At 49.7% G+C, this 26768-nt stretch overlaps 3 protein-coding genes across 8 annotated transcripts; all 3 read left to right on the forward strand.

The window, feature by feature from the left end:
* Positions 1-8264: 8264 nt before the first annotated feature.
* Positions 8265-20982, forward strand: LOC311611256 (polyunsaturated fatty acid lipoxygenase ALOX12). Its single transcript, XM_084863278.1, has 14 exons — positions 8265-8460; positions 8978-9179; positions 10583-10664; positions 10757-10879; positions 10993-11096; positions 11440-11600; positions 12963-13106; positions 13930-14139; positions 15773-15859; positions 16047-16216; positions 16701-16822; positions 18817-18917; positions 19028-19198; positions 19316-20982. Exons 1-14 carry the CDS (start codon positions 8326-8328, stop codon positions 19493-19495), a joined length of 1992 nt encoding a protein of 663 aa, XP_084719404.1. The 5' UTR covers positions 8265-8325; the 3' UTR covers positions 19496-20982.
* Positions 20983-21465: 483 nt separating this feature from the next.
* Positions 21466-23525, forward strand: RNASEK (ribonuclease K). The gene is made up of 3 exons (XM_084863162.1): positions 21466-21813; positions 22457-22533; positions 23210-23525. The coding sequence occupies exons 1-3, from the start codon at positions 21736-21738 to the stop codon at positions 23349-23351; spliced, it is 297 nt and encodes a 98-aa protein (XP_084719288.1). The 5' UTR covers positions 21466-21735; the 3' UTR covers positions 23352-23525.
* Positions 23526-23627: 102 nt separating this feature from the next.
* Positions 23628-26517, forward strand: BACC1 (BPTF associated chromatin complex component 1). Of its 6 annotated transcripts, none has more exons than XM_084863164.1 (6): positions 23628-23863; positions 24074-24168; positions 24768-24869; positions 25541-25731; positions 25912-26016; positions 26261-26517. In XM_084863164.1, exons 1-6 carry the CDS (start codon positions 23843-23845, stop codon positions 26263-26265), a joined length of 519 nt encoding a protein of 172 aa, XP_084719290.1. In that variant the 5' UTR covers positions 23628-23842; the 3' UTR covers positions 26266-26517. The 6 variants fall into 6 exon arrangements, with proteins under 6 accessions (XP_084719290.1, XP_084719292.1, XP_084719294.1 ...); XM_084863163.1 differs by having other exon boundaries at positions 23718-23863; positions 26257-26517; XM_084863166.1 differs by lacking the exon at positions 25912-26016 and having other exon boundaries at positions 23634-23863; positions 26257-26517.
* The last annotated feature ends 251 nt before the right edge of the window (positions 26518-26768 follow it).

Here is a 26768-nt window from a genome sequence, read left to right on the forward strand (position 1 = left end):
TTCTCTACCTTTTCCTCCTTTGTTGCCCCTACAATAAGGTGACCGCTTTTGGAGGGACAGTCCCAATTTTTAACAATTTGTCCCGTGTCCTGATTTTTGGAAAGAATGCACGACAAGCTAGGGAACGGCAGGAGAACGGGAAGGGAACATACTTGTGGCCATGTGGCTATTTAGCCAGGATATGAGTTTTATATTATTTTTGTTAATTTTATAATGTTAAACTTTAATAATAACAAATAATTATTGAAAACTGATTATCAAGAACTGCTTATCAAAGTTCGCAATGACGAAAACATTTTGTAACCATCTCTCAGACGATACACATCGTACTGTGTGCTAGTAAGCTAGTTAAACAGTGATGTCATTATAAATCAACTATTCAGATAATTTAGGTAAGTTATTTATTTATTTATTTCATAAATACATAAATTTTCTTGAATTTAGTAGACAGTACTCCTATTATTTATATTTTATAGTGGCAGCAAAAAGTCTAGCGCCAGCCTGGAAAGTGACACTTACAACTTACGTTACAATTAAGTGTTGAGACTTTGAAAGCCACTTTATGTGTGAAACATAATTTAACAAATTCTTGTGAAAAATTTCATGATCTTTTAAATGACAGCAATCTACTAAAAAAAAAAAATCACTCAAATGAGAAATATGCCAAAGAATTAAATAATACTATACATAATTTTTTAAATATATATTTTATTGATTTTTTACAGAAAAGAAGAGAAAGGGATAGAGAGTTAGAAACATCGATGAGAGAGAATCATCAATCAGCTGCCTCTTGCACACCCCCTACTGGGGATGTGCCCGCAACCAAGGTACGTGCCCTTGACCGGAATCGAACCCGGGACCTTTCAGTCCGCAGGCTGACGCTCTATCCACTGAGCCAAACCGGTCTCGGCTACATAATTTTCTTATTTATTATATTTGTAAATTGTACTTATGTTGAAAATTAAAAAAAAAATATATATATATATATATATATATATATATATATATATATTTATATATTACAATACTATTTTTGCGTTCTATGAAAATTTTTGTTGCTCCATATAGACCAAATTTTTAATCAAGAACTCCCCCTTCTCCGCCCCCACCCCACCCCCCACCTTCCACCCCACCCCACCCCAGCCCCACCCTCTCGTCAGTGGTGTCCCACTTTACCAATGTTAAAATCTGGTCACCTTACCCTACAAAGCCTGTAAGACGTGTTTTTCCTAATTGATCTCTATCCTGCTCCAGGAAACTTGAATCTGTTTATGTACGTGGCCTTTGGAAGGCCACCAACCACTGTAATAACTAAGATGTTGTTGCCCCACTGTGAGAGTGCACCATGTGAGGCCAGTTCCTTCACATCTTCCAGGTTTATCTCCTCCCTCAGGGTCTTCTCATCACTTACCCTCATTCTCCTGCATTCCAGCCTCTCCCTCTCACTGGCTCATCGGCTCACCCACCTCGCCCTATGGCCCTCTCTCTGTTCCCTTCCGGCCTTCTTTCTTGAAAGGCAGGTTGCACTCTCCATCTCTCTACTGAACCTGTTCTCCATAATTTCACAAATGAATTGTGTCTCCCACACACCCACACTCGTTCAGCCAGCAATTCCATGTAACAGAACTTTTAGCAGCACTTGCCTAGGAGATAGCAAAACTGAATGCAGGTGTTCACAACTGTTTCTAGAAAGCTGGAGATGTTAAATAACCATGAATATTGAGCAACACTGGTATGCCTAATTCTTAGTGGACCTAGGACTTGGTTCAAATGACTATATACAATCCAGCCTGTATAGTCAATGCAGTCTGCCTGTCCATCGTGTAAGCTTTCAACTTTAATTCGTGTAAGCATTAGGAACACCCCCTTTAAACATCCTTGACTTACTCCTCTCCGTGACAACTCAGCCAATGTCTTTTGTGGTGCAGCAATTTCACTAATGATCCATCATCCCTCACATGGGCCTGTGGATTGTGTGATACATTTTTAATCAGGTTATTTATATAGATAAAGGGCCTGCAAAAAATTATTTGCTTTGGACCCTGTACATCCTAGGAGGAGTCCCTATCAAAGCAACCGAGACTATTAAAAGAATGAGCACCTAAGAAATTAGGAATGTGCTTTGAGAATGAAGAAGTCATAAATAAAACTTGGGAGTGGATTCATCAAAGTGACAAGGACAAAAGATGACAGTGTCAGAGAATGGGTGTTAACAATATAAATCAAGCCCATGACACTTTGAGGGGGGTGGGTATGCGGGGAGTCACTTTAATTATCCTCTGTCTGAAAAGCAAAGACAGCTGTGTCGTTTTCTTTTATTTGTTTGTTTTACTTTGTTCCTGGGTGTTTTTCTATTCTGGTAACCTTTTATCCTTTGCACCCTTTCCGAGAACTCTAAGCCAGAGAAGTAAAACCGTCAAGTACATAAGGATGTAAGAACAAGCACGCCCTTTGTAGCATTCTGCATCGGTCATAACAGTGGAAGTCACTGCATGCTCATCAACAGAGGAATGGCTGGTGCACTGGGGAGCACCATGCAGCCATTTAAAAGAATGAGTCAGCGGCATAACTATTGAAGTGCAGAGGTTCCCAAGAGATCTAGCTCTTGAGTGAGAAACGCAAGCTTCCAGAAAATGTATGCCATGCAGCACAACTCCTTTTTTAAACAACCAAGATCAACCACTCCCAGAAGTGTGTTCATGATTGAAGATGCACCTATGAATCCACAGAACCTTGAGCAGACCCTTTGGGCTTGACCTGGGCACATCTGCTAGGACTGGGACCACAGAGATGGGGAAAGTGAACAGGCAGCAAATGGGCAAGACTCTGCCAGCTTTTATTGTCTCTCTGGATGGCTCCTTGGGAGAAAACCTTCTTTGACTCTCCTCTGAGCCTGGAGTGCCCCCTCTCCAGCACCCTTTTAAGGCCCCACTCCCCTTGGTATCCAGAGTTGTTGAATGAGGAAGAGGGGGTAAATCTGCATAAAGGGCCTGGAAGAAAAGAGATTGAGACTTGCATTACTTTTTACATTGTTCAATATTAATGAAGTCCCTCTGAAAGATTGAGAAGGTTCTAATAGAGATCCCTCCACAGGAAAGAACCCTTAAGAACCAAGAGGGATCCCTCTAGGGAAAGTGATCTGGTTAAATGACCAGGCTCCTCACTAAGACCTGAAGTTTTAAGAGGCTGCAGCTGAATAGGGCCCTGACACAGTCCCTTAGCACTACAGTCAAGCTTGCAAACCTTGCCCAAGGCTGTGTGAACTAAGGATTGGGAAGTTCAAGTGTATGTCACTCATGTGGCCTAAGCAGGGATTCCTGCAGCACTAGCCAGTGACCCGTTAGATGGTGCAGGATAATGTTCCTCGGTTATACCTTTGCACGTGCACAGAAGCAAGTAACAGCAGTCAGAGAGGGAAGTGCTGGATGGACTTTCTGCGAGTAGAGAGAGTGGACACTCTAATTACTAATTGGAAAAACAGATACGGTTTCTACCCTGAAATCAGATCCTATATTTACATAGTTTGAAGTTTCATGTTTGTATGTCCAATTTGGCCCCAAGAAACAAATGCAAATTAATGTAGCCCCATGCCAAATCTGGGCTCCAAACGCTCATGTGGCAGGGACAACAAAGTTGTCCTCTAAATTGGCTGCGGTTGCAGCCACGTTGGCATAGTAGAAAGGAAGGGGATAAAATTATTCTTGTGTTTAGAAAAACACTTTAACAATCATTTTTTATCCTCACCAGAGGATATTTTATCATTGATTTGTTGTTGTTGTTGTTGTTGTTGTTTTAAAAGAGAGGGAAAGAGAAATATCAAGGTGAGAGAAAGATATCAATTGATTGTCTCCTGTAGGAGTCCTGACCAAGGCCCATTCCAGGGAGGAGCCTGCAAACTGAGGTATATGCCCTTGACTGGAATCAAACCTGGGACCCTTCGGTCCACAGACTAACACTCTATCCACTGAGCCAAACCAGCTAGGGCTAACAGTCTTTTTTGTCTATAAAATGTAAGGTCCATTCCTCTCACCCATACCCTCTGGGGAAACAACAGTGAGAGCAACTTTAATCAAGAAGCTAACTTGTTGCCGAAACCGGTTTGGCTCAGTGGATAGAGCATCGGCCTGCGGAATAAAGGGTCCCGGGTTCCGATTCCGGTCAAGGGCATGTACCTTGGTTGTGGGCACATCCCCAGTAGGAGGTGTGCAGGAGGCAGTTGATCAATGATTCTCTCTCATCGATGTCACTAACTCCCTATCCCTCTCCCTTCCTCTCTGTAAAAAATCAATAAAGTATATTAAGAAGAAGAAGAAGAAGAAGAAGAAGAAGCTGCTGCTAACTTGTTTTGCAAAGAGAGGTAATGAGAACGTGGGAGTCATTTATTGGCACAGAGACCAGGGCCCAGGGAGTCTGCAGAAAAGGGGTTTAGCTTTGGCTTGCACATGTGGCAGATGTGGACTTCCCTGCTGCAAAAGGCCCAGGAAAGTCAAGCCCTCAGTCCTTCCTATGGCACACATTAGGAAAAAACGGTAACTGTAAGGACAAATCAAACATGGTAAATAGGAGGCTTGATTCTCCCTGTTGAACATAGATTTTCCCCACCCTCCCTTTTCTTAGAGCATTTACTTTAGCAAACTTGTAACTATAAGTTCTTTGTCTCTTTGAAATGTGTGTAGATCTTTCTAGAAGCTAAATAAGCATCTTGTCAGTTTTGTGCCACAGGAATGTCTTTCCTAAGGACCTGGGAGCCAGTTTTTTTTTAAATCTAGGAAGACAGCAGCCCTATCTCCCAGTTTCTGTGAGTGGGTGGGAACCTAACTGAGATGGGCTCCTTGCTCTAAGTTGCAAAACTATATCCTATATAATAAAAGGCTAATATGCAAATTGACTGAACAGTGGAACAACCTATAATTGCTATAATGCACACTGACCACCAGGGGGCGATCAACACAGGAGCTGCCCCCTGGTGGTCAGTGCACTCCCACAGCGGGAGTGCCGCTCAGCCAGAAGCCAGGCTCATGGCTGGCAAGCGCAGCAGTGGTGGGAGCTCTCCTGTATCTGCAGCAGTGCTAAGGACCCTCAGATAAGTCCAACGCTCCTGGACTGGACTGCGAGAGGGATGTCTGATGGGGTGCGGGCCTAAGCTGGCAGGCAGACATCCCCCGAGGGGTCCCGGACTGGGAGAGGGCACAGGTCAGGCTGAGGGACCCCACCTTCAGGGCACAAATGTCATGCACCAGGCCTCTAGTCTTGTCATAAAAATATAAGGACTGCTGAAACTGGTTTAGCTCAGTGGATAGAGCATCGGTCTACGAACTGAAGGTCCCAGGTTCAATTCTGGTCAGGGGTATATACATTGGTTGCAGGCACATCCCCAGTGAGGGGTGTGCAGGAGGCGGCTAGTCGATGTTTCTAGCTCTCTATCCTTCTCCCTTCCTCTCTATAAAAAATCAATAAAATACATTTATTTATATATATATATATATATATATATATATATATATATGCTTTGTTTTTCCTATTATTAAGCCTATTAATTATGCAGATGGTCACCAATTACCAGGTGAAGTTGGAATGAACCATGTGTGACAAGTGGTGGCATCAAGCCCCTTCCTTGAGGAACAGTTATTGTCTATCTTGGAAACATGTGTAATGTTGTGCCTGGTTGGCTACATAAAAGGGTGAGGTTTCTCTGTCTTTACAATCTCTTAGTGGATTGTCTATGATGCACGTCACACTGGTTCGTGCTTATTCAATAATAAATCCATCCTCTTTCTTTAATGCCTTCATGGAGAGGATTTTCTGGGTTGGGAAATTTTGTTTTTAATTATTTTCCCCAACATAATGTGTGTGCTTAAAAAGAAAAAGAGAAAAAGAAGTCGGAGGAAGAGTCTGAAGTAATAAGACCCGTAGTGGGAGGCTGGGACCTGTGGAGGGACATGGAGAAACAGTACGTGGTGGCAAAGGCAGAGGCAGTTCTGGAGGAGTGATGCTGGCATTTAGTTGGGAATTGTTTCCACTCTGCAAATCCTATATAATAAAAGTCTAATGTGCGAAGTGTTTGACCGTTCTATCATTGGGCCAGTTGCTGTGACATGCACTGACCACTAGGGGGCAGACGCTCCAACCGGTAGGTTAGCTTGCTGGGGTCTGGCTAGGTTAGATGGGCCAGATGTGCTCTGGAACCCTCTCGCGGCCCCTCCCTGCTCTGATCATGCACCAGTGGGTCCCTGAGCCTGGCCTGCACCCTCTCAAAATTCAGGCCCCCTCGGGGGATGTCAGAGAGCCGGTTTTGGCCTGATCCTTCAGGCCAGGCCAAGGGGCCCCACCAGTGCATGATTCATGCACTGGGCCTCTAGTTAAAGAATACTAGCAGTTAAATACATACTGTTCTAAGTGTTTTAAACATTAACTCATTTAACTCATGCAATAACTTGGATTACTGTTCTTGGTATTCATCCCCAACCCCCACTGCCGTGTGGCCTCATAGCACAGTAGAGTGGGGAGAAGGTATCTATCACCAGCAGAGAAGCAGGCTGATGTATGGACTGATTCTGGAAGTAGGGATGGAGACAAACTCTCTTTTCTAGGCAAAAGTGACCCCTGAAGGGTGTGTGTGGAAAGGCCAGATTCAGTTACTGCATAGGATGGGAATGTGAGCCAATCTATTCGCCTAGGACAGGATAGAGTGACCCAAAAACTAGAGGAAATGGGGGCCAGCATATGGCTGATACTAGTCCAGAGCACGAAGGATGTAGGCAGGAGTGGGCTTAGAAGATAAGGGGAAGGGCAGCCAGTACAGATCAGACACTTCCGTGAGGCTGGAGTCTGGAGGGCAGGACTAGAATCCTTTTTATCCGCAACAATAAAGCCATTTTTGAGGGTTTGGCTCAAGAAAGCAGATTTCATTGCCCTGGCTTCACCCAGCCAGCAGTCATATTCACTGTGAGCCAAAAGATTACAGTGACTTAGGCCAAGAAGATCTAGATTAGAGACCTACAAGGGGCTTCATCTGGTTGTCGGGTGGGTGACAAAGCCTGAGCCCTGAATCATCTTTTTTTTAATTTATTTTTTTATTAAATTATTATCTGTGTACATATTTTAACATTGCTCCCCCCCCCCCATCATCTTTCTAATGTGTACCAAGGCCCTGGCCAGCGCTGTCCCACTCCTGTTCCCTGGTTTCCTCCCCTGAGTGCCCTGAAGAACCTGGAAGCAAGAGGAAAGAAGAAAGAACTTTGTGCCTAATAAAAACTGTTCATGTATAATTTTTTTAGAATTCTGGTAGAGGAAGCAGGCGCCATGGTCAGTAAAATGAGGCCATTATAAATATTTACCTGGAATACAGTGAAGGGGGAAAGGCTGCATTCACCTGGAAAGGGCAAAGTTCATGAGAACTGGCCATGTATTCTGGGCGCCTATGTGACTCCATACGGCACCCTAATACCCGGACCCCTACCACTCCCTGCACCCATGAAGAAGGTCGGACAAAAGGAGGCTCTCACTGTCTGCCTCAATAGGCCTCCTTCCATAGCTGGTGTTTCCAGGACCCTAATGCCAGGAGGCTTGAAACCAGGCAGGGAGCAAGTCTTCGAGCTGCTACTTCTCCAGGTCCTAGGCAGCCTGGCAACCTCTGGTCATTTATGGAAGGACTGGGCTCAGATGCGGTCGAAACCAGGAACTGAAGACTTATGCCAGGCAGTGTTTCCCAAACGTTTGACATATGTGTACCCCTTCTATAATTTTCGAGATGCTGAGTACCCCTCGTACTCATGAGAACGTAGAATTAGGCGCAGCTAAGCCCGGTGCAGTGCATATCCCCACCAAACTCCCACCAAACTTTTCCCGTACCCCTGAGAGTAGGCATACCACACTTAGGGAAACACTGACTTACGGGACCGTAACGGGCCTGGCAGCCCAGCGAAGCCTCCCAGGCTGGCCTTCCATAGATTGGCCATCGCCTTCCCACGTCCCGGTTCAGAAAAAGGGAAACTTCCCTCCAGAGAGGGAAGGCCGACTCACCCCTCAACTAGCTCTCCAAAGGCCTGGAGGCCCCGGGGAGTGTCCTCATCCTCGCCCCCTCCCACCTGGAGGCTCTGCGGCCCCCTACTCTGGGCCCCTTTATCTCCCCACAGCAGCTCAGCCAGTAGGCGCTGCCCTTCCCGTCTGCTGGGCAGCTGGCAGGTTGGGGCTCGTCTGGGGCGGAGACTCGGGAGCGCCTTAAAGTAGGGAGGAGGGCGGGACCCAGACCCATCATCTTTCAAGGCCGGACTGCCTCCGGGCATCCAGACTTTTACCGGCGGCACCGAGCGGCTCCCCCTCGCCATGGGCCGCTACCGCATCCGCGTGGCCACCGGGGCCTGGCTCTTCTCCGGGTCCTTCAACCGCGTGCAGCTGTGGCTGGTGGGGGAGCGCGGGGAGGCGGAGCTGCAGCTGCAGCTGCTGCCGGCGCGGGGCCAGGTCAGCGCGGGGAGCCGGGACCCCAATCCCCGCCGGGCTCACGGCAGGAGGACGGGGCGAGTAACGGCGCGAACGCGCCCACTGGGACTTCCAGGAGTTAGGACGCCGGCCCCTAAGCGGGGAGAGGGCCGGGCTGGGCTCAACCCCTTTCTCCCTCCCGCACCCACCGTGGTCCTCGCAGCCTCCACTACTTTCCCAGGTGACCCCAGGCCAGTGTCCTGGGATGAATGGTCACAGGGAAGGTTCCAGGAGAGCGGGGCGCGGGGAGAGCTCAGTTAGTGGACCGGGCTGTGATGATGCTCCGCGTTCCATTCAAGTCACTCAGGGCCTCGCCCCAAGTTCCTGTCTTCCCGGTGAGATGGGGCGTCTGAGACCTACAGTCAGCACGGTGTTGGGAGGAAGCAATGCTGTCCCTGGAGGCCATGTCACCTGACTCCACAGAGGACCCCGCACCCTCAGTTAAGCGTCCTCTCCCCGGTCCCCGCTACCATTTCTCACCGGGTTCTGGTCCCCACAGGTGGAGGAGATTGAACAGGACGTTCCCCAGGACTTGGGGTCACTGCAGTTCGTGAAGTTGCGCAAACACCACTCCCTGGTGGACAACGCCTGGTTCTGCGACTGCATCACCGTGCAGGGCCCGGGAGCCTTGGAGGAGGCCGCCTTCCCCTGCTACCGCTGGGTGCAGGGCGAGGGCCTGCTGACCCTGCCCGAGGGCACTGGTGAGGGGCCGCTTGGGGGAGTGGGTGAGGGACCCAGGGAGTAGAGGGAAAGGAGGATGGTGGGTGGGAAGGAGGGAGGATAGCACTGAGGATGGTCCTAAAGGTTTGAAAAAGTGCGTGCTCAGTAGGTTAAGAATGGCCAAGGCAGGCAATGAGGGGAAATGTACACATGAAATGAAAAAGACTGAAAGTGGGACTGGACAGGGAAGTGAGTGATGTGTGGATCCCACCCCCAAGAATGTGAGCAGAGGGAATAGGGGAGGGGCAGCCATGCTGGGAAACAGAAGAGCCAAGGAGAAGGGGAAAGGAGATCTCCATGTGACTGGGAACAAGTTAGGGCAGGGACAGGTAAGGCTAGCACATGTGACCCCTGAGAGGAGACAGGAAAGGGAAGCAATAAATGACATGACCATGAAGAGCTGGTTTGGCTTTGACAACATGGAAAGACACCTGTGAGGGCAGGGAGCACACTGATGTGTCGGAACGAATGATGATAGCAAATGTTGAATTACTGTGGGAAATAAGAGACAGGAACGCAGAGACAAACGGGAGCAAGAACAGGTAAGGCTGGAAACATTACATATCTGACGTTAATACAGGTGAGTGTAAGTACTGATAAGAGCAGGAAGAAGTCAGTAAACACGGACTTCAGTAGTAAGCCTAGGAAAGATGAAGACAGGTAAAGAAAGCAAACAGCTTTTGAGAACAGCTGGAGGTGTGGCAGGTGAGAGGCAAGAAGTGAAAAGTCACCAAAGCCATATGTTGTAGAAAACAGGTGTGGGTATAGGGGTGACTACAATTTTATCACTGGCCCTAGCCAGTTTGGCTCAGTGGATAGACCTTTGACTGGAATCAGCCCGCAGACCTAAGGATCTGGGATTCAATTCCAGTCAAGGGCACAGACCTTGGTTGCAGGCTCCTCCTCGGACCAGTTCCTGGTAGGGACTCCTGCAGGAGGCAAGCAATCGATTTGTTTCTTTCATATCAATGTTTCTCTCTGTCTTTCCCTCTCTCTTCCACTCATCCTGAAAAAATCAATGGAAAAATATCCTCGGGTGAGGATTAAAAAAACAAAAGATTTTGTCACCTTAATTCAGGTGATTTATCCAACCATAGATATTGATGAAATAGGATCAGGTAGGGAAAGATGAATTAAGGAACAAGGAAAATGGTGGCGAACATGACACTTAGGCCTCAAGGCAAGAAATGAGGGCTGAGGTAAGTGAGACCAGGAGGACAAAGTTGGGACAAAAGTGTCTGGGGACTCAGTGAACTGAGGCACAGTCAGGAATAAAAGCAACAGAGCACAACTGAACCATGGACCACGATATGATAAAGGACGGTGAGGACAAGCAGCACAGGACCACACAAAACTGTGGCCGATTGTCTTCATGTCTTCCCAGCACGCCTGCCAGGAGACAATGCATCGGATGTGTTCCAGAAACATCGAGAGAAGGAACTGAAGGAAAGACAGCAAATATACCGGTGACCACCCACCCATATTAGACCCCAAGTTTCACCCCCTATCCCCTGACCCTGCCCACATCACTGACTCGAACCCTGTCCCCATGTCCTAGCTGGGCCACCTGGGAGGAGGGCTTACCTCTGATAATAGCTGCAGGCAGTGAGGATGATCTACCTCCAAATACAAGATTCCACGAGAAGAAGAGGCTGGACTTCGAGTGGACACTGAAGGCTGGGTGAGGAAAAGCTGGAGCTCAGTAGAGTAAGGGCTGGGAGACCCAGGAATGGTGGTAAATAGTGAGGGGCTGAGGAATCAGCTAATGGGTTCATGCCTCAATGCCTGTCCTAGGACACTGGAGATAGCCCTCAAGCGTGTTCGCACCCTCCTGAGCTCCTGGAATCATCTGGAAGATTTTGATCAGATCTTCTGGGGTCAGAGGAGCTTCCTGGCTGGTCAGTAATTCCCCCAGGTGTCTATAAACCTGTGACGACCCCTTTTGATGACCCAACCTTCATACTCCATAGTCCCCAATAAGGCTTGCCAGATGAGACATAATCTCAGAGAAGGGCTGCATACAGGGCAGTCATATGTCTGATCCCTGGGGTAGAGCCTGAGGAGGGTTTTGGTGAATATCCTCCTCCTCTTAGGGTGGTAAACCCGCAATACAGGATACAGATGATGTATTATAGAATCATACGCCTGAAACATATAATTTTATTAGCCAATGTCACCCCAATAAATTCAATTTTTTTAAAAAAAGAATATCCTCCTCCTAACCTCCACTCTGACCCACAGAGAAGGTTCACCAGCGCTGGCAGGAAGATGAGCTTTTTGGCTACCAGTTCCTCAATGGCGCCAACCCCATGCTGCTGAGACGCTCCACCTCTCTGCCCTCCCGGCTGGTGCTGCCCTCAGGGATGGAGGAGCTTCAGGCCCAGCTGGAGAAAGAACTCCAGGTACACGCTCCCACCCTACATTGTTCTCTCCTTGTCTGTGTAGGAAGCAGTGGTGAAGAGGAACTAAAAGTGAGTCGGGTAAGGGAGGCTGTGGTAACCCTTGTCCTTGGGTGAAGAGTCCTGTGCTGGAAAACAACCCAGAGAGGATAAAACATACAGGAGGAACTCCCAGCATGGATGTGCAAGGTGCCAGATGTTAACTGGGACAAACACATTCCCAGTGTTCACGGGCAACAAGAAAGGTGAAGAACGCAGTCAGCCCAGCGGCCTGGCTCAGTGGTTGAGCATTGACCTATGAACCAGGAAGATAGGGTTTAATTCCCGGTCATGGCACATGCCCAGATTGCAGGCTTGCTCCCCAGTAGGGGGCATGCAGGAAGCAACCAATCAATGATTCTCTCTCATCATTGATGTTTCTCTCTCTCCCTCTCCCTTCCCCTCTGAAATCAATAAACATATATTAAAAAAATAAAAATAAAAATAAAAAAGAATGCACTGCCAGGTGGGGAGAACTGAGGAGTTTCAGGGAGGAGGAAAGCTGGATACAGAAAAGATGAGCTGGGGGTAAGGCAGACAAACAAAGCAGGATGTGAGCATGTCCGTGTGCCTGTGTCTGGATTCCGTGGCAATGGTAGTCAGGGAACCTCTGTGGATTACTTGGCAGAGGAGGTGAGATTTGGACAGTGAGTGGAACAGTTTGCTGAGCTGATGGGCGCCCAACACGAGGAGCAGAACGTTGGGGGATACTGGGGAAGGGGCACAGCCATCTTGACAACGGGAGAGTTTGCAATGCCTACAATGCAGACTGGACCGAGAGGCCAGGTTCTAAACCCAGACCTGCCACCACAAAGCCTGCACAAGCCATCAACCCACACTCAGTGGTTTCTTCATTTATTTAAAATGAGAGAATTGGACAAGATGCTCTGGTTCTGCCAGTAGGGCTCTGGTACTAATATAGGATAATGGCAAGACACTAGATAAATGTCTTTATTTTTTAATTAAATTTATTGGACTGATCTTGGTTAATAAGATTAAGTATTGCAAAAACCAGTTTGGCTCAGTGGATAGAGCATCGGCCTGTGGACTGAAAGGTCCCAGGTTCGATTCCAGTCCAGGGTATGTACCTTGGTTGTGGGCACATCCCCAGTAAGGGGTGTGCAAGAGGCAGCTGATGAATGATTCTCTCTCATGAATGTTTCTAACTCTCTATCCCTCTCTCTTCCTCTCTATAAAAAAATCAATAAAAAATATATTTTTTAATAAAAAAAAAAGATTAAATATCTTTAAATATCTCCCTCCCACCTTTGCCCTGTCCTTGTAGATTTTGTATTCTAACCACAGATATGTTCAACTTTTCCCCAGAACGGTTCCCTGTTTGAGGCTGACTTCATCCTTCTGGATGGAATTCCAGCCAATGTGATCCGAGGAGAACAGCAGTACGTGGCTGCCCCCCTCGTCATGCTGAAGATGGAGCCCAGTGGGAAGCTGCTGCCCATGGTCATCCAGGTGAGGCACCTGGGGCATCCGCCTCCCAACACTGCCCTGTTTACCCAACCTCTGCTCCCAGGGACCCAGCCCCTGCTCTGGGCTCCCAAATGCCATCCTCACACAGTGAGACGTGTCCTCCTGTCAGTCTTTGCTTACAGCCTGGTTTTCCCTGACTCACCCAACTGGAAGTACTTGTTCAAGAGTCATAATGGCCTCTTGGAGTTCTCACCCTGTACTCAGTGGTTCTCAAACTTTAGTGTGCGTTAGTTAGAACCACGGGAAGGGCTAGTTAAAACACAGGTTCTGGGTCCACCACCAGATTTTCTGATTCAGTAGATCTCGGGTGGGGACTGAGAATTTGCCTTGCTAACAAGTTCCAAAGTGATGCTGCTGCTGCTGGTTTGGGAACACACTCTGAGAATCACTGGTTACTCTCTCGGTAGCCTTGACTCTAAATACACATTGTTTCCTGAATATCTTTTCTCCCAAAGTTCTCAACATTCAGCAAATACTGTCAACTATCTAATACATCCAACTTCTCCTTTCAATCCCCCCACCCTAACTCAGAACCTCACCACATTTCTCCAAAACCACTGTTAGAATCTCTTTACTGGGCTCCTGCTTCTGACTCTCCTGCCTTCAACCTGACCATCATGGCTCGGGACTCAGATGGCCGCACAGCCAGTGAGAGGCTGGGTGGAAAGGTCCTTGTTCCTCCTACTAGATTACAACTTCCTGGATAAGAATAACCTTATTCAGTCCTCTTTGTTCCCCCAGTAAGGTGACCATAATGTCATTCATAAAGTAGAAGTTCAACAAATGTTCAATTACTTTTTTCCAGATCCAGCCTCCCAGCCCCAGCTCCCCCACCCCACCACTGTTCCTGCCTTCAGATCCTCCACTTGCCTGGCTCCTGGCAAAGTCCTGGGTTCGAAATTCAGATTTCCAACTGCATGAGCTCCAGTATCACTTGCTCAACACTCATCTGCTAGCTGAAGTCATCGCTGTCGCCACCATGAGGTGCCTCCCAGGACTGCACCCTGTCTTCAAGGTAAATCCTCTACCTTGCTCAGACCCAAGAGAAGAAATGGCCAATATCAAATATCAAATGATACTGCAGCAGCAAAAAACAATGTTTATATCCATTTTTTGAAAGAAAAGGAAGACTGTGTCAATATCTTAAGACTTGCATTTTAATTGCATCAAGTCACCTAATGTTTCTTCAGGACATGTTATAAGGGAACCCTCTGAAATTCCAGAGACCTGACAATCTAGCAATGAGCCTGGAGTATTGCTGGACTGTTGTTAGGAAAACCAAACCCTTGCTCCTGTAGTAGCAGATTTATTGTTTATCCAGGAAGACAAGTGATGCCTATGAGAACCAACCAGTGAATAACATCTGGAACTAGAATTTAAAATCACGAGACAGCCTATAAACACCATAGTATTGATGGAGAATGCCCTAACTGAGGAGTCTGCTGTAGGAATGGATCAAAAGGCAAGGAGAGCAGTCCAGTGGGTTACTTATACCTGCCCAGGAAATAGGTGGAGAAAGACATGCAAGGTGGTTTCAGGAATGATAAGAAAACAAATCAAAGACTTTGTGAAGGAAGGAAACAACAGGTGCACATGCCTGTGAATAAGACCGAAGAGAGAAAGATCACAGGTCTGAGCTATAACACTTAAGAGTCCAGAGGATGGATGGGTTGTAATTTTATAAGAGAGTGAGCTCAGTATCTACTGCTAGGCACAAGGCAGCAAAATAAGACTTGTGCTTGCTTGAAAGTATTCTCAAATTCTTTGTTGTTGTTGTTGTTGTTAATCCTCACCTGAGGATATTTTTCCATTGATTTCTAGAGACAGTGGAAGGGGGCGGGGGGGGGCAGAGAGAAACATAGATGTGAGAGAGACATATGGATTGGTTGTACACACCTGGGGCTGGGGATGGGGCCTACAACTGAGGTACCTGCCCTTGACTGAAATCAAACCCAGGACCCTTCAGCCTTCAGGCTGACACTCTATTCACGGAGGATGGGGAGGGTGCAGCCCCCGTGTTGCTTCAGTAGGTAGCTTAGAATGCCTCCTTTTATTCTGACTAAAGGTACTCACCCCCTAAAAGCCAACTGTGAAGCGACCAGAAGAGTGTGGTTTTGATAATGAGTAGAGGGGTAATTATGAGCTATGAGGATGCAAATGATAGAAATATAAAAGAAAATCAAAAGGGGCTGAATCTTTAAAAAATCAACACTCAGTGTGGAAATAATGAAGATAAATGACAACAGCTGAGACTTGAGGACTTCTGTGTGTACTATACTTTCTTCATACGTCACTCACCTAAGCATCACCACTGCCTCCCGAGATGAGAAACCCTATTATCACCCCCTGTTGGCAGATGAGGTGATAGATAGGGGATGAGACAGATTATTATTAGAGGGTCCATTACGTTGGACAGGATCTAAGTGTAGATTGAAACCCAGGTAGGTCTAGCTCCAGAGCCTGACTCACAGGGGAGTAAAGAGCATGAGAATGAGTGACCAGAGAGTCAGAAGGGGACCAGCCTGCAAAGGCACTAGCAAGGAGGAAAGCATCATGGACAGGAGGCCACCATGCTGAGTGCCACTCCCTGATAAAGAAGGGCACAAGCATGTCCTCCACAAACCACCCCTCCACCCTTCTCCCTCCAGCTCCTGATCCCACACACCCGCTACACCATGGAGATCAACACACGGGCGAGGACCCAACTCATCTCACCTGGAGGTGTGTTTGATAAGGTAAGGAGGTAATGGAATGTGGGGCTGCCTAACTGCTGTCATGTTCAAGATCCCAGAGCAACCTGTGTGAATGCCCAGGAGCCTGTCCCTTTATACCGATGTTATTAAATGTGAGAACCCCACATCTGAGCCTCCTGTACACTATGCTCTGTCTTCTTCCTCAAGGCCTCTCATCTCTCTGTCCCAGGCTGTGAGCACAGGCGGAGGGGGCCATGTGCAGTTGATCCGTCGGGCCACGGCTCAGCTGACCTACCGCTCCCTCTGTCCTCCTGACGATCTGGCTGACCGGGGCCTGCTGGGAATCCCGAGTGCCCTCTATGCCCATGATGCTTTACGGCTCTGGGACATCATTGCCCGGTGGGTGAGAATGGGAGCTGAGAAATGACAATGAGAATGGGGCTTTGGCCTGAGGTCACCATGGGACAAAAGGAACATGAAACAAGAAGGTCCAAACAGGAGGAGCAGAGGACTCAGTCTGGGAGAGATGGAGAACAGTGAGGAGACAGCGAGTAGGGTCTGATAAGGAAGAGACTAGGATGGGGTAGACAGCCTCGGATGGGATAGCTGTGGATGGGGAGACTGAGGTATCTGGAGAAATCAGGGTTTTTGTCCAACTGTGTCCATTTTATCTATCAACCATGTATGGCAATTCTACAAGTGACCCATATTTCATTCCTTTCTACACTAATGTTTAGAAACATTACCTTTAGAAAAGGTAAGTTTCTAAAGATCTATACTCAGGCACAGTAAGAGTGTGCTGGATAGACATCACAGAAAAGGAATAGAGGTCAGAGACTAGAGCCTTCTCCTCTCAAGGAGCTCAGCTCCCCTCTCTGGGCAGGTACGTGGAGGGGATCGTCCACCTCTTCTACCACGGGGATGACGTCGTGAGAGGGGACCCTGAGCTGCAGGCCTGGTGTCGGGAGATCACTGAGGTGGGGCTGTGCCAGGCCCAGGACCGAGGTGAGATCCCTCCCCAGAGAAGTGAGCTCCTCGGACACTCTGCCCAGAATCCTTGTCAGCCTTGCCTTCTGGGGACATGGCCCCAACCCTTCATCCCCCTCTCTCCCTCCACACATGAAGCATCTGGATATCATTCCCACTTTCTGAGTCTCAGGACAATCCTAGAAACTCAAAGACTGTCCTCCTCAAAGACCCTGACCATCAACTTTTACATCCCTCCCCCTTGCCTTGTCACAGATGCCCCAAACTGCCACAGCATGGGGCTCAGTGGGCCCAGAACTACAGCCAGCGGGGTGTCTGGCCAGGCCCTACTGGGGCTTACATCTCTCTTCATATGTCTATGTTCCTGCCTGAGGATATGAATGGGAAGCTTTTCCCACGAAACCCCGCAATGACCCACTCTGATTTTTCTCTCTTCTCCTTTTGCTACTGTCCAGCACACACAGAGGGTCCAGGCATACTGCGCACTTTATCTCTAGGTGCAAACACAATACTGCACATGCTTTGGCTCAAACCTAAACTCAGTTCCCTGTCCCTTGGGGCTCACATTCCTTTCGACAATCTGTCCTCTCCCCACTCCTGCTGGGATCTAGCCGCTGGCTTAAGATCTAGTCATTAGCTGTAGCATACCCTAATCACACTTAACTGCTGGGGAAGAAATTGCCTTTCTTGAGTTCTCCTAGTTCATCCTCCTCTCTCCAGCACGCATGGACCAACCTGATCCATTTCAAATCGTCCTTCAGTCCCAGCTCCTCACACTTCACACCAGCATCTCTGCCTCTGTAGGACAACTACTGGCATTTTTAAAAATATATATTTTATTGATTTTTTTTTACAGAGAAGAAGGGAGAGGGATAGAGAGCTAGAAACATCGATGAAAGAGAAACATTGACCAGCTGTCTCTTGCACACCCACTACTGGAGATGTGCCCGCAACCAAAGTACATGCCCTTGACCGGAATCGAACCTGGGACCTTTCAGTCTGCAGACTGATGCTCTATCCATTGAGCCACACTGGTTTTCGGCAACTACTGACATTTACTGGGGAGCCTTTGTGGTCAGACCCTGGCGATGCAGTGAGCAATAAACCAACACCTGCGCTCTGAAGGGGCCTCTCCCTGGGGAACCTGAGGCTGCACCATCCCCACCCTCCCAGGACCAACTCTCTAAAACATCTCCATACTGTTCCTTAGGCTCCACATGCCCCCGAAAAGTCTCTACTTCCTCTGCCTGGCCATCTTTCCCCCAACTAGTACCAACTACATTTGGAAAATACAACCTCCACATGTTAACTTTAACCTCCAGCTAACTGCCTCTCATTTTCCCTCAGTTCTCATAGCTGGCTTTTGCCTAATTTTCCCAACAGACTTGTAGAGGTAATGTGTTAAGATTAAAAACTATCCAAAATTAGCAGTCAGGATCCCAAGTTCAAGGTCAGCCTCTGCCTTTTCCCAACTGTGTCCATTTTATCTATAAAAGGAGGGTGATTATACTTGTTCCACTTAACAGGTAGGATTATAGGGTGGCCTGGGATAACTTGTAAAAAGCCTCTCTTAGCTGTGTCTCTAGGAATCCATGACTTCTCTTATTCCTCACCTTATAATTGGGAATAGGGGAAGCAGCCCTAAATTCTTAGCCACTTTTTAAAGGCAGAAGATATTTGATCACTTAACCTTTTCAGCCCCCAACCCTTCCATAATGACAATAATTACTACTTACTAAGCAGTTAAATCAATATCTGATACAGCATCTCATTTAGAAGGTAAGTATCATCCACACTTTATAGGTGAAGAAACTGAGGTCAGAGAAATTAATTGGCCTAACATGTCCAAACTAGATTGCTTGAGCCTGAACTGAAAATCATGTCTGATGCAAATATTTTTGAATAAATGAACCAACACCCATCAATTCCAATAGGCAGACATCCCAAGACATCAACCTTTATTTCTCTCCTCTCATGCTATAGCTTCTGAATCCTGTTCCTTTCCTCCCCAGGTTTCCCTGTCTCCTTCCAGTCTCGGAATCAACTCTGCCATTTCCTTACCATGTGTGTGTTCACGTGCAGTGCCCAGCATGGGGCCATCAACAAGGGCCAGGTATGGACACATGAAAGCCCAGGGCCCTGATAGCAAGTGGATACCCAAGGGAGAGATAGGGGTTCAAATCCTAAGTGCCAGGATCCTAAGGTTGTACTTTCTTTCCCCAGCTGGACTGGTATGCCTGGGTCCCCAATGCCCCATGCACAATGCGAATGCCCCCACCCACCACCAAGGAAGATGTGACAATGGCCACTGTGATGGGCTCACTCCCTAATGTCCAACAGGCCTGTCTGCAAATGACCATCACATGGCATCTGGGTCGACGCCAGCCAGACATGGTAAGTGAGGCCTCCAGGGAAAGAGAAATGATTATGGGAGGGGAACATCAGAGTAAGGAGCTAGGCTCAAGGTGCTTCAGCCTTCAGACTAGAAACTGATCCTTTGTTCTTTCTTAGGTTCCTCTGGGGCATCACAAAGAAAAGTATTTCTCAGGCTCCAAGACCAAAGCTGTACTGGACCAATTCCAAGCAGACCTGGAAAACTGGGAAAAGGAAATGACAGCCCGGAATGAGCAGCTTGACCTTGCCTACGAATACTTAAAGCCCAGCAACATAGAGAACAGTATCACTATCTGAGCTCTATGGCGCCCCCACCTGGAGACCTTCAGCTCTCCCAAATAAATTCTCTACATCAGTATTCCACTGGCCCAGAGCAAGGTGGTGGTGGTAGGGAGAGTGCGGTGCTAGGAGGGAGAGGAAGCAGCAAACCTTTTCTGTAAAAGGCCAAATAAAAGTGTTATGGCTTGTAGGCCACACAGATTCTGTCACTACTCAACTCCCATTGTAGCAAATGGGACAATATAAAAATGACTATGTTCCAATAAAACTTTATTCATGGGCAGTGAAACATAAACTTCATGTGTCACAAAATATTCTTTTGTTTTAAAAATACAAAAACAAAACAAACACCTCTGTCCTATGCTAGAGACGTGCACAGGCTGCAGACTGAATCTGGCCCTCAGTGGCAGTGTCTGGACAAGGGTACATGACCTGGCCTGAGGCACTGACCCTACTTGCAAACATCCAGAGAACACTCTCAGGGGTGGGTGGGAAGATTTCTTGGAGGAATGAACTACCTCAACAAATTCTCCTTTCCTAGGTGCTAGACTTCAAGCTTGGTGGCCAACTTAAAAAGTCCTAATCCTGTTCTTTTGCAACTTTCCCTCCACTTTTATTCACACAGTTATCCCCAAAAGTTCTGGAATAAGAAAGATGATCCTATGTCAAGACCGGTTTGGCTCAGTGGATAGAGCGTCAGCCTGTGGACTGAAGGATCCCAGGTTGTTTCTGGTCGAGGGCATATGCCTTGGTTGCGGGCACATCCCTGGTAGGGGGTATGCAAAGGGGTGGGGGGGGTGGCTGATCAATGTGTCTCTCTCATCGATGTTTCTGACTCTCTCCCTCCCTCTCTGTAAAAACTCAATAAAATATTTTTAAAATTTTTAAAAGAAAGATGCTCCTAGAGCAGACTAAAATCTTTTGGCTTCCTTCCCTAAAAAGTCTTAAACAAGAGACATGAAATTCATGTCTTAAAGCCACTTTCCCAGCCCCTTAGTACAATGGAGTCTCTACATGTGTCCGAGGTTCTATGTTCTCTCACTACACTTTTCAGAACAATATGCACAAAATAAGTGAAATAGTACCACAAAATTATACTAACCACTGTTCGTTTGTCGTGGGTTCAAAATGACCGCTCTCCATTATGCTTTGATTACTCTTTCTTCACTATCCTGGGTACAAGCTCAGAACAGAACTGTGTTCTTCAAACATGCATTTCCCTGAATGATTACTACAAACCAGTCTCTCACCAGGGAAGCATACAAACTTTTTCTTTGGAGTGAATGACTTACTCATATCCTTAAAATCGTGCCCCTACCGTATTCAAAGGGCTTATAATCCGCTCCCTTAGTTCACAGCAGGGAAGCAAAATGACGTTTTGTGCGCTATTTCTTTCTCCAGTACATTTAGCAGGACCACGCACCTTCACATCCTACCCACTACTTTCCCTAGGCTTTTCCCGATGCCCCTATTTTCTCTGGATTTGGCATCCAAAACCACTTAGTATTCCGTGTTTGGTAACAAACGTAGTTTTCCGTGTTTGGTAACAAACAAGTATCCCCGGTGCCAAGAACGCTCCGCAATCTTAAAGCGTTCTGGCCACAGCAGTACGCTGGGCCTCAGGAAGGGTCTCCTATTTCCTTGTTCTGTGTCAGCATCCCTGTTTTTAAAGGGAGGGATGTGCGGAGATCGAGGAGTTCTCTCTCGGCGAGAATCTGTGTCCCACCACAGACAGCTACCATCCTGAAAATACGCTATCTGGGGGGGAAAGTCGGTTCCAGTCCGCTGCTCCCAAGAGCCCTCCTCCAAGGTTACCAGGAACCCGGAGACCTAGACGCTTTTCCCCAAACACCAGCTGCTGGCGGCTCCTCGTCATGTGACCTGCCAAACTGGATCACGTGATGCTCCGGCTCCGTCCATTCCAACCTGGAGAGGGGGGACCAAGAAACGTAGGCACTTGCTCTTCCACCACTCACGCCCCGGATACACGGATCCATAAGGGGATCTGTGGCAGGCTGCTTTGGTTCCAGTCCCCGCCTTTTAACGCCAAATCCCGGAGAAGTGCCGAGGTCTCTCGGCGTCCTCCGCCCGGCCTCCCCCCCGCGCGAAGGTTGGGCCCGAGGCCCCGCCCCTCCAGCCGGCTGCCCGCGGCGCGAGCCCCCGAGTTCCGCCGGCTTCCTCCGCTCCTGCCCATCGGGGACTCCTTCCACCGCCTTCCCACTCCGCCCAGCTCCAGGCGACCCCCGACTGCCATCTCCATGGTGTCGCTCCTGTGCTGCGGGCCCAAGCTGGCCGCCTGCGGCATCGTCCTCAGCGCCTGGGGGGTGATCATGTTGGTGAGGGGCTGGCCTGCGAGGACTGGAGAGGCCCTGGGGGCCGGGGTCGGGGGGCTGGGAGGCCAGGAGACGCCAGGCCTTAGAAAGCAGCGGCAGGCGGAGGGGGAAGGGGGATTGTGGGGGAGAATTCGTCTTCGGAGAACAAGACAGAACTGAGATTGAGAAATAGGAAACTAGAGTGGGGCGGCCCATGGAGGAGGGAACTGGAGCTGGTAGATTTGGTAAGAAGCAGCAGCGCTGGGTTCCTGAGAGATGCTTAAACCGAATTTTGTTGCTGAAATGTGTAGCTGGGGCCTTGTCTGCCCAGGACTCTACCCTTCCCACTCCAGGAAGAACTCATAAATGCTGATTACCCCGATCCCTTCTGCCCTGTCCCGTGATAATGACGCCTCTGAAGAGGGGAATGATCCGGGGGTTCCTGGGTTACTCACTCTTTCTGCCCTTTCCCTAGCCAAGTTGTCTCTGTCACCACTTCCAGCCCTGTTCCAGGCGACTGAGTACGAATCTAGCCACAGCTACCTCTGTTCCCAGTGCTTTCTGTCAATCCCCAAACCCAGGTGTTGTGGCAACATTAGAAGTGGAAGGAGCTTAGGGAGTGACCAGCGCAGATGCCTGAAGTCAAAACCTACCCATTCCGTTTCAGATAATGCTGGGGATCTTCTTTAACGTCCATTCGGCTGTGCTCATTGAGGACGTCCCCTTCACGGACAAAGATTTTGAGTGAGTGTCCAGTGGGAGCGGCTGGGGGGTGGCTGAGCCTGCGGTCAGCGTTCTGGGCAGGGAATTTCAGGAGGCGGGGTGCTCCGGGCCCAGCGGCTAGGACACTGGGTGCGGAGAACTGCTCTGTACCATACAGTTTGTATTGGTCTTGGTTGTCAGACCTCAGCAGCCATCCTAAACCCACCACTTTAGTTGTGGCTTCTTTACGTATTTATATATATATATATATATATATATATATATATATATATATATATATATATATATAATTGATTTTTTACATAGAGGAAGGGAAAGGGATAGAGAGCTAGAAACATCGATGAGAAAGAAACATCCACCAGCTGCCTCCTGCACACTCCCTACCGGGGATGTGCCCGCAACCAATGTACATGCCCTTGACTGGAATCGAACCCGGGACCTTTCAGTCCACAGACCAACGCTCTATCCACTGAGCCAAACCGGTTTCGGCTCTTTACGTATTTTACTTAACTTTCCTGTGCCTCCGTCTCCCTCTGCAAATGGATGCAGTAATAGCACTTACCCCGTAGGGTGAAGAAGACTGAATAAAGATAATGCACGTAAAAGCAGTTAGAACCCGACCTAGCCCATAGTACTCTGTAAATGCTTGCTGCTGTTCATGTTTCTGACACTTCTCTGCCTGACCCCCTCCCCCTAGGAATGGGCCCCAGAACATATACGATCTTTACGAGCAAGTCAGCTACAACTGCTTCATCGCTGCGGGCCTCTACCTCCTCCTCGGAGGCTTCTCATTCTGCCAAGTGCGGCTCAATAAGCGCAAGGAATATATGGTGCGCTAGAGCCGGGCCGCATTTACCCTCCCCAGTCCCCTCCTCTATTTAAAGACTCTCCCCGCCCCCTTCTGCCCTCATTCTGGGGCCCACCCAGCGGAGGGAGGCTGGGCCTGGCTGTCACCGTCCCTCCAGCCCCCTCGCCATTTCCCAAAACACAATAAAGAAAAGCTGCTCTCTTAAGCCTGGAGTCTGTGCTTGGTTTGGGAGAGGAGTGCCCGGGAGGGCTGGATGTGGGCCTCCGAGTAGGCAGTCCCTGCCCCTCGACGGAAGTGTAGTGAAGCCGGACCGGAAAAGAGGCGGGCTCTTCCACTTCCCTCCACGCTCCGAGGCGGCCTAAGCAACCTGCCGGGGAGACGCTGAGCGGGCGAGTTCCAGCCAATCAGGTGCAGGGAGGGGCGGGACTTCCTGCGCGGGTCGCGCGTTGGCTCGGCTGGCGCTCGGTGGTCCCGGCTCCCTGGCGGCGGCGGCGGCGTCTCCGTGCCGGAGGCGCACGGACCATGACGTCAGCGTCCACCAAGGTTCGACCTCCCTTGCGGACAGCGCTCCCTGGCGGCCACGGGCTGTCCCCGCCCGTCCCCCGCCAGTTCGCTGGCGCCTTTTCCGCCTGGGATAGGGTTTGGGCGGCGGGAGGCCGGCGGGAATCGAGCCCGGGGTGGGGCTAGGGGCCGGGGCGGGCCGGCGCGGGGCTCCCCGTAACGCTGCCCCCGGTAATGCTGCCCCACCTGCAGGTCGGAGAGATCTTCTCCGCGGCGGGGGCCGCCTTCACGAAGCTCGGGGAGCTGACGATGCAGCTGCATCCCGTGGCCGACTCGTCCCCCGCGGGGTACGTGAGCCCGGCCCGGGTCCGGGACGCCGAGTGCGGACGCCTGGACTCGCCACTGACACGGACACTTGGGGCGGGGACCGATGTTAGCTCTAGCCGGCCTTTGTGCCTGGGAAAGGGGTTGAATGAAAGGCAGGTAGAACCACATTCGAGGCTCTTCACCCGAACCCAGAACCCACAGACCGTAGACCACCACCACTACGCACTCACCCCACCCCACGTCTTGGGGAATTCCCTCAGATGGCTGCAGGCCGTGTTCAGGTGTCCTGTAAGACCCCCTGCTTTTTGAGTTGGTTTCAGTGGGCAGTTTACAGCAGCTATTTCACGATCTCGGGGAATAGGCTTTCTTGTAATGTGGCGGTTTGTGCAGTGTGTGTTCGGGGGTCCCCGGGGTTCCCGAGGTATCTTAAGAGCTCTTGTTTCTTCCTTTTTTTCTTTTTTCTTTCTTTTTTTTTTTTAAGGAGGACCTCTCTATGGACCTATGGGAGGGGCTCCAGGGATGGTGGGGGGAGGCTGGCTGCTGTGGAATGCATAGCCTGGGAGCTGTCTCCACACCCCTCCTCCTCCCACTTTCGCTGTTCCCCTCTCCCCCCTGACAGTGCCAAGTGGACGGAGACGGAGATAGAGATGCTGAGGGCTGCTGTGAAGCGGTTTGGGGACGATCTTAATCACATCAGCTGTGTCATCAAGGAACGGACAGTGTGAGGGAGGGGTGGCCGGTAGACAAAGGGGGGGGTGGGCAGCTTGCCTCCTCCATGCCCATTGTTCCATCTTCCTCGGGAGCCTAGCTCAGCATCTTTCCTACTTTGCCGCTAGTTTTTAGTTTTGGTAGCATCCATCCCCTTGAGGACCGAAAGATAAAAATAAAAACTCACCATCGGTCAGAAGTCACTCAAATGCTACTGTCATCAGGACCTTCCCAGAATTTGGTTTTAGATTGCCTGCGATACCCGGGCATTGAATTTGGTCCTGGGAGTTGCCTGATTATTTATACAGACCTTTTGAGACTCGATTGCTGTTTCCAGGGATGCTGTGATTCTGAACTAGTTTATCAGACTCTCCCTGTAGGTCACCGAGACTTACCTGTTTGCCTTTCACATCCATACTTCCCTCCCAAAAGAGAATTAGGACACGGGCCCTGCCCGCTTCTCAGTTCAGGAAACTCACTCATTATACTCATCTACCCTGAGTGAGTGAAAAGCTTCAGAAAAATGAGACCCTTCCGAAGGATGGGGGCCCTGGCGTGGATTCTTATCCAGATTCTGAAGGGGCTCCCCCGGATTCCTCCAGAGAGGCCCGTCATCCCTGCCCCACCCCCCCTCCTTCCCGCAGCCTCTCTGACGGTGACCCCTAACCTCTCTCTTCCCCTCAGGGCGCAGATAAAGGCCACCGTGAAGCGCAAAGTGTATGAAGACTCCGGCATCCCCCTTCCGTCCGAGTCACCCAAGAAAGGGCTGAAGAAGGTGGCGTCCGGTGTCCTGTCGCCTCCTCCAGCTGCCCCTCCACCCAGCAGCTCCAGTGTCCCCGAGGCCGGGGGGCCCCCCGTAAAGAAGCAGAAGGCTGGTGAGGGCTGTGGAGTTGCTGCCTCGCGGTTAAAATCCCAGCTGAGGTTCAGAGAGAGCACTGGGCTCGGGTCAAAGGACAGATCTCTTCCCCTCGCAGTGAAGGTTCCCAGAGAGCGGCTGGGGCGGGGGCAGGAGGGAGAGTCAGGGGACCTAGAACCTAGCTTATGCCCCCTCCCAGATGTGACACTCAGTGCTCTGAACGACTCCGACGCCAACAGTGACCTGGTGGATATTGAAGGGCTAGGAGAAACTCCTCCATGCAAGAAACTCAACTTCGACCAGGGTAGGAGTCCTTCTCCGCCCGCACCAGCTGGAGGGGCCGGGAGGAGGTGTCCCGTGAGTAGCAGGGGAGGGTCCCGGCAGGAGGCCCCTCCCTCAGCAGGGGGTTCGGAAGAGAAGGTGCTCTCACACACAGCGCAGGTGATCGGATCAGTGAGGGACCGGGAGCTCTGGGGAGGCAGGAGTTGTCTCGGAAGCATACGTGCGGCTCGCTCCATCTCAGCCATTTTACTTCCTGTTCCAGACAGCCTGACCCTGGATTCTGGCCTTCTCGTGACCTCTGCCGGTCCTCCTCTGCTGTCTCGCTGAGCCTTCCACCTCTGACCCCTCTCACTGTTTCCCCTGGACCTGTGGATCGCCTGGGACTCCGAGCAAGGCCTGCACAGCGGGGGTCAAAGACTGCTGGGGCCGCCCCTTGTTCCTGTATAGGCACCTGCCCCACCCCCTCCGATGTGCATCGGATGGACGTTTTTATACAGAAAACAATAAAGAGACTTCGCTCTCAGCTGGTTCCCTCACTTGGCATTATTGAAGGACAAGGGACCATTCCCTCCCTCCTTAGCCCCCAGGGCTCGGGCCCTCCTGGCAGCTCTCACTCCCCTGCCTGGAGCAGCTCAGCCAATATTGGCAGGCTGGTCCCAGTGCCAATATTTCTGTGCTGCTAGAGCCAGGGGAGCGGGGTGTGGGGAACAAAGACTCCACTTTGCTCTCGACGGTGGAACTCACTCCCAGGGTCCCTAGCAGTCAGCACTCCTG

This window comes from Pipistrellus hanaki (genome assembly GCF_964339955.1).
Source record: "Pipistrellus hanaki genome assembly, chromosome: 16".
In the NCBI taxonomy this organism is placed as follows: Eukaryota; Metazoa; Chordata; class Mammalia; order Chiroptera; family Vespertilionidae; genus Pipistrellus; species Pipistrellus hanaki.

Coding starts and splice junctions, on each gene's coding strand:
- LOC311611256 (XM_084863278.1), top strand. CDS start 8,326: ATGGGCCGCTACCGCATCCGCGTGGCCACCGGGGCCTGGCTCTTCTCC. Junction 11,601..12,962: donor AGCTGGAGAAAGAACTCCAG/GTACACGCTCCC, acceptor ACTTTTCCCCAG/AACGGTTCCCTGTTTGAGGC. Junction 18,918..19,027: donor GGGCCATCAACAAGGGCCAG/GTATGGACACAT, acceptor TTCTTTCCCCAG/CTGGACTGGTATGCCTGGGT.
- RNASEK (XM_084863162.1), top strand. CDS start 21,736: ATGGTGTCGCTCCTGTGCTGCGGGCCCAAGCTGGCCGCCTGCGGCATC. Junction 21,814..22,456: donor CCTGGGGGGTGATCATGTTG/GTGAGGGGCTGG, acceptor ATTCCGTTTCAG/ATAATGCTGGGGATCTTCTT. Junction 22,534..23,209: donor TTCACGGACAAAGATTTTGA/GTGAGTGTCCAG, acceptor CCCTCCCCCTAG/GAATGGGCCCCAGAACATAT.
- BACC1 (XM_084863163.1), top strand. CDS start 23,843: ATGACGTCAGCGTCCACCAAG. Junction 23,864..24,073: donor TGACGTCAGCGTCCACCAAG/GTTCGACCTCCC, acceptor CCCCACCTGCAG/GTCGGAGAGATCTTCTCCGC. Junction 24,870..25,540: donor GTCATCAAGGAACGGACAGT/GTGAGGGAGGGG, acceptor TCTTCCCCTCAG/GGCGCAGATAAAGGCCACCG.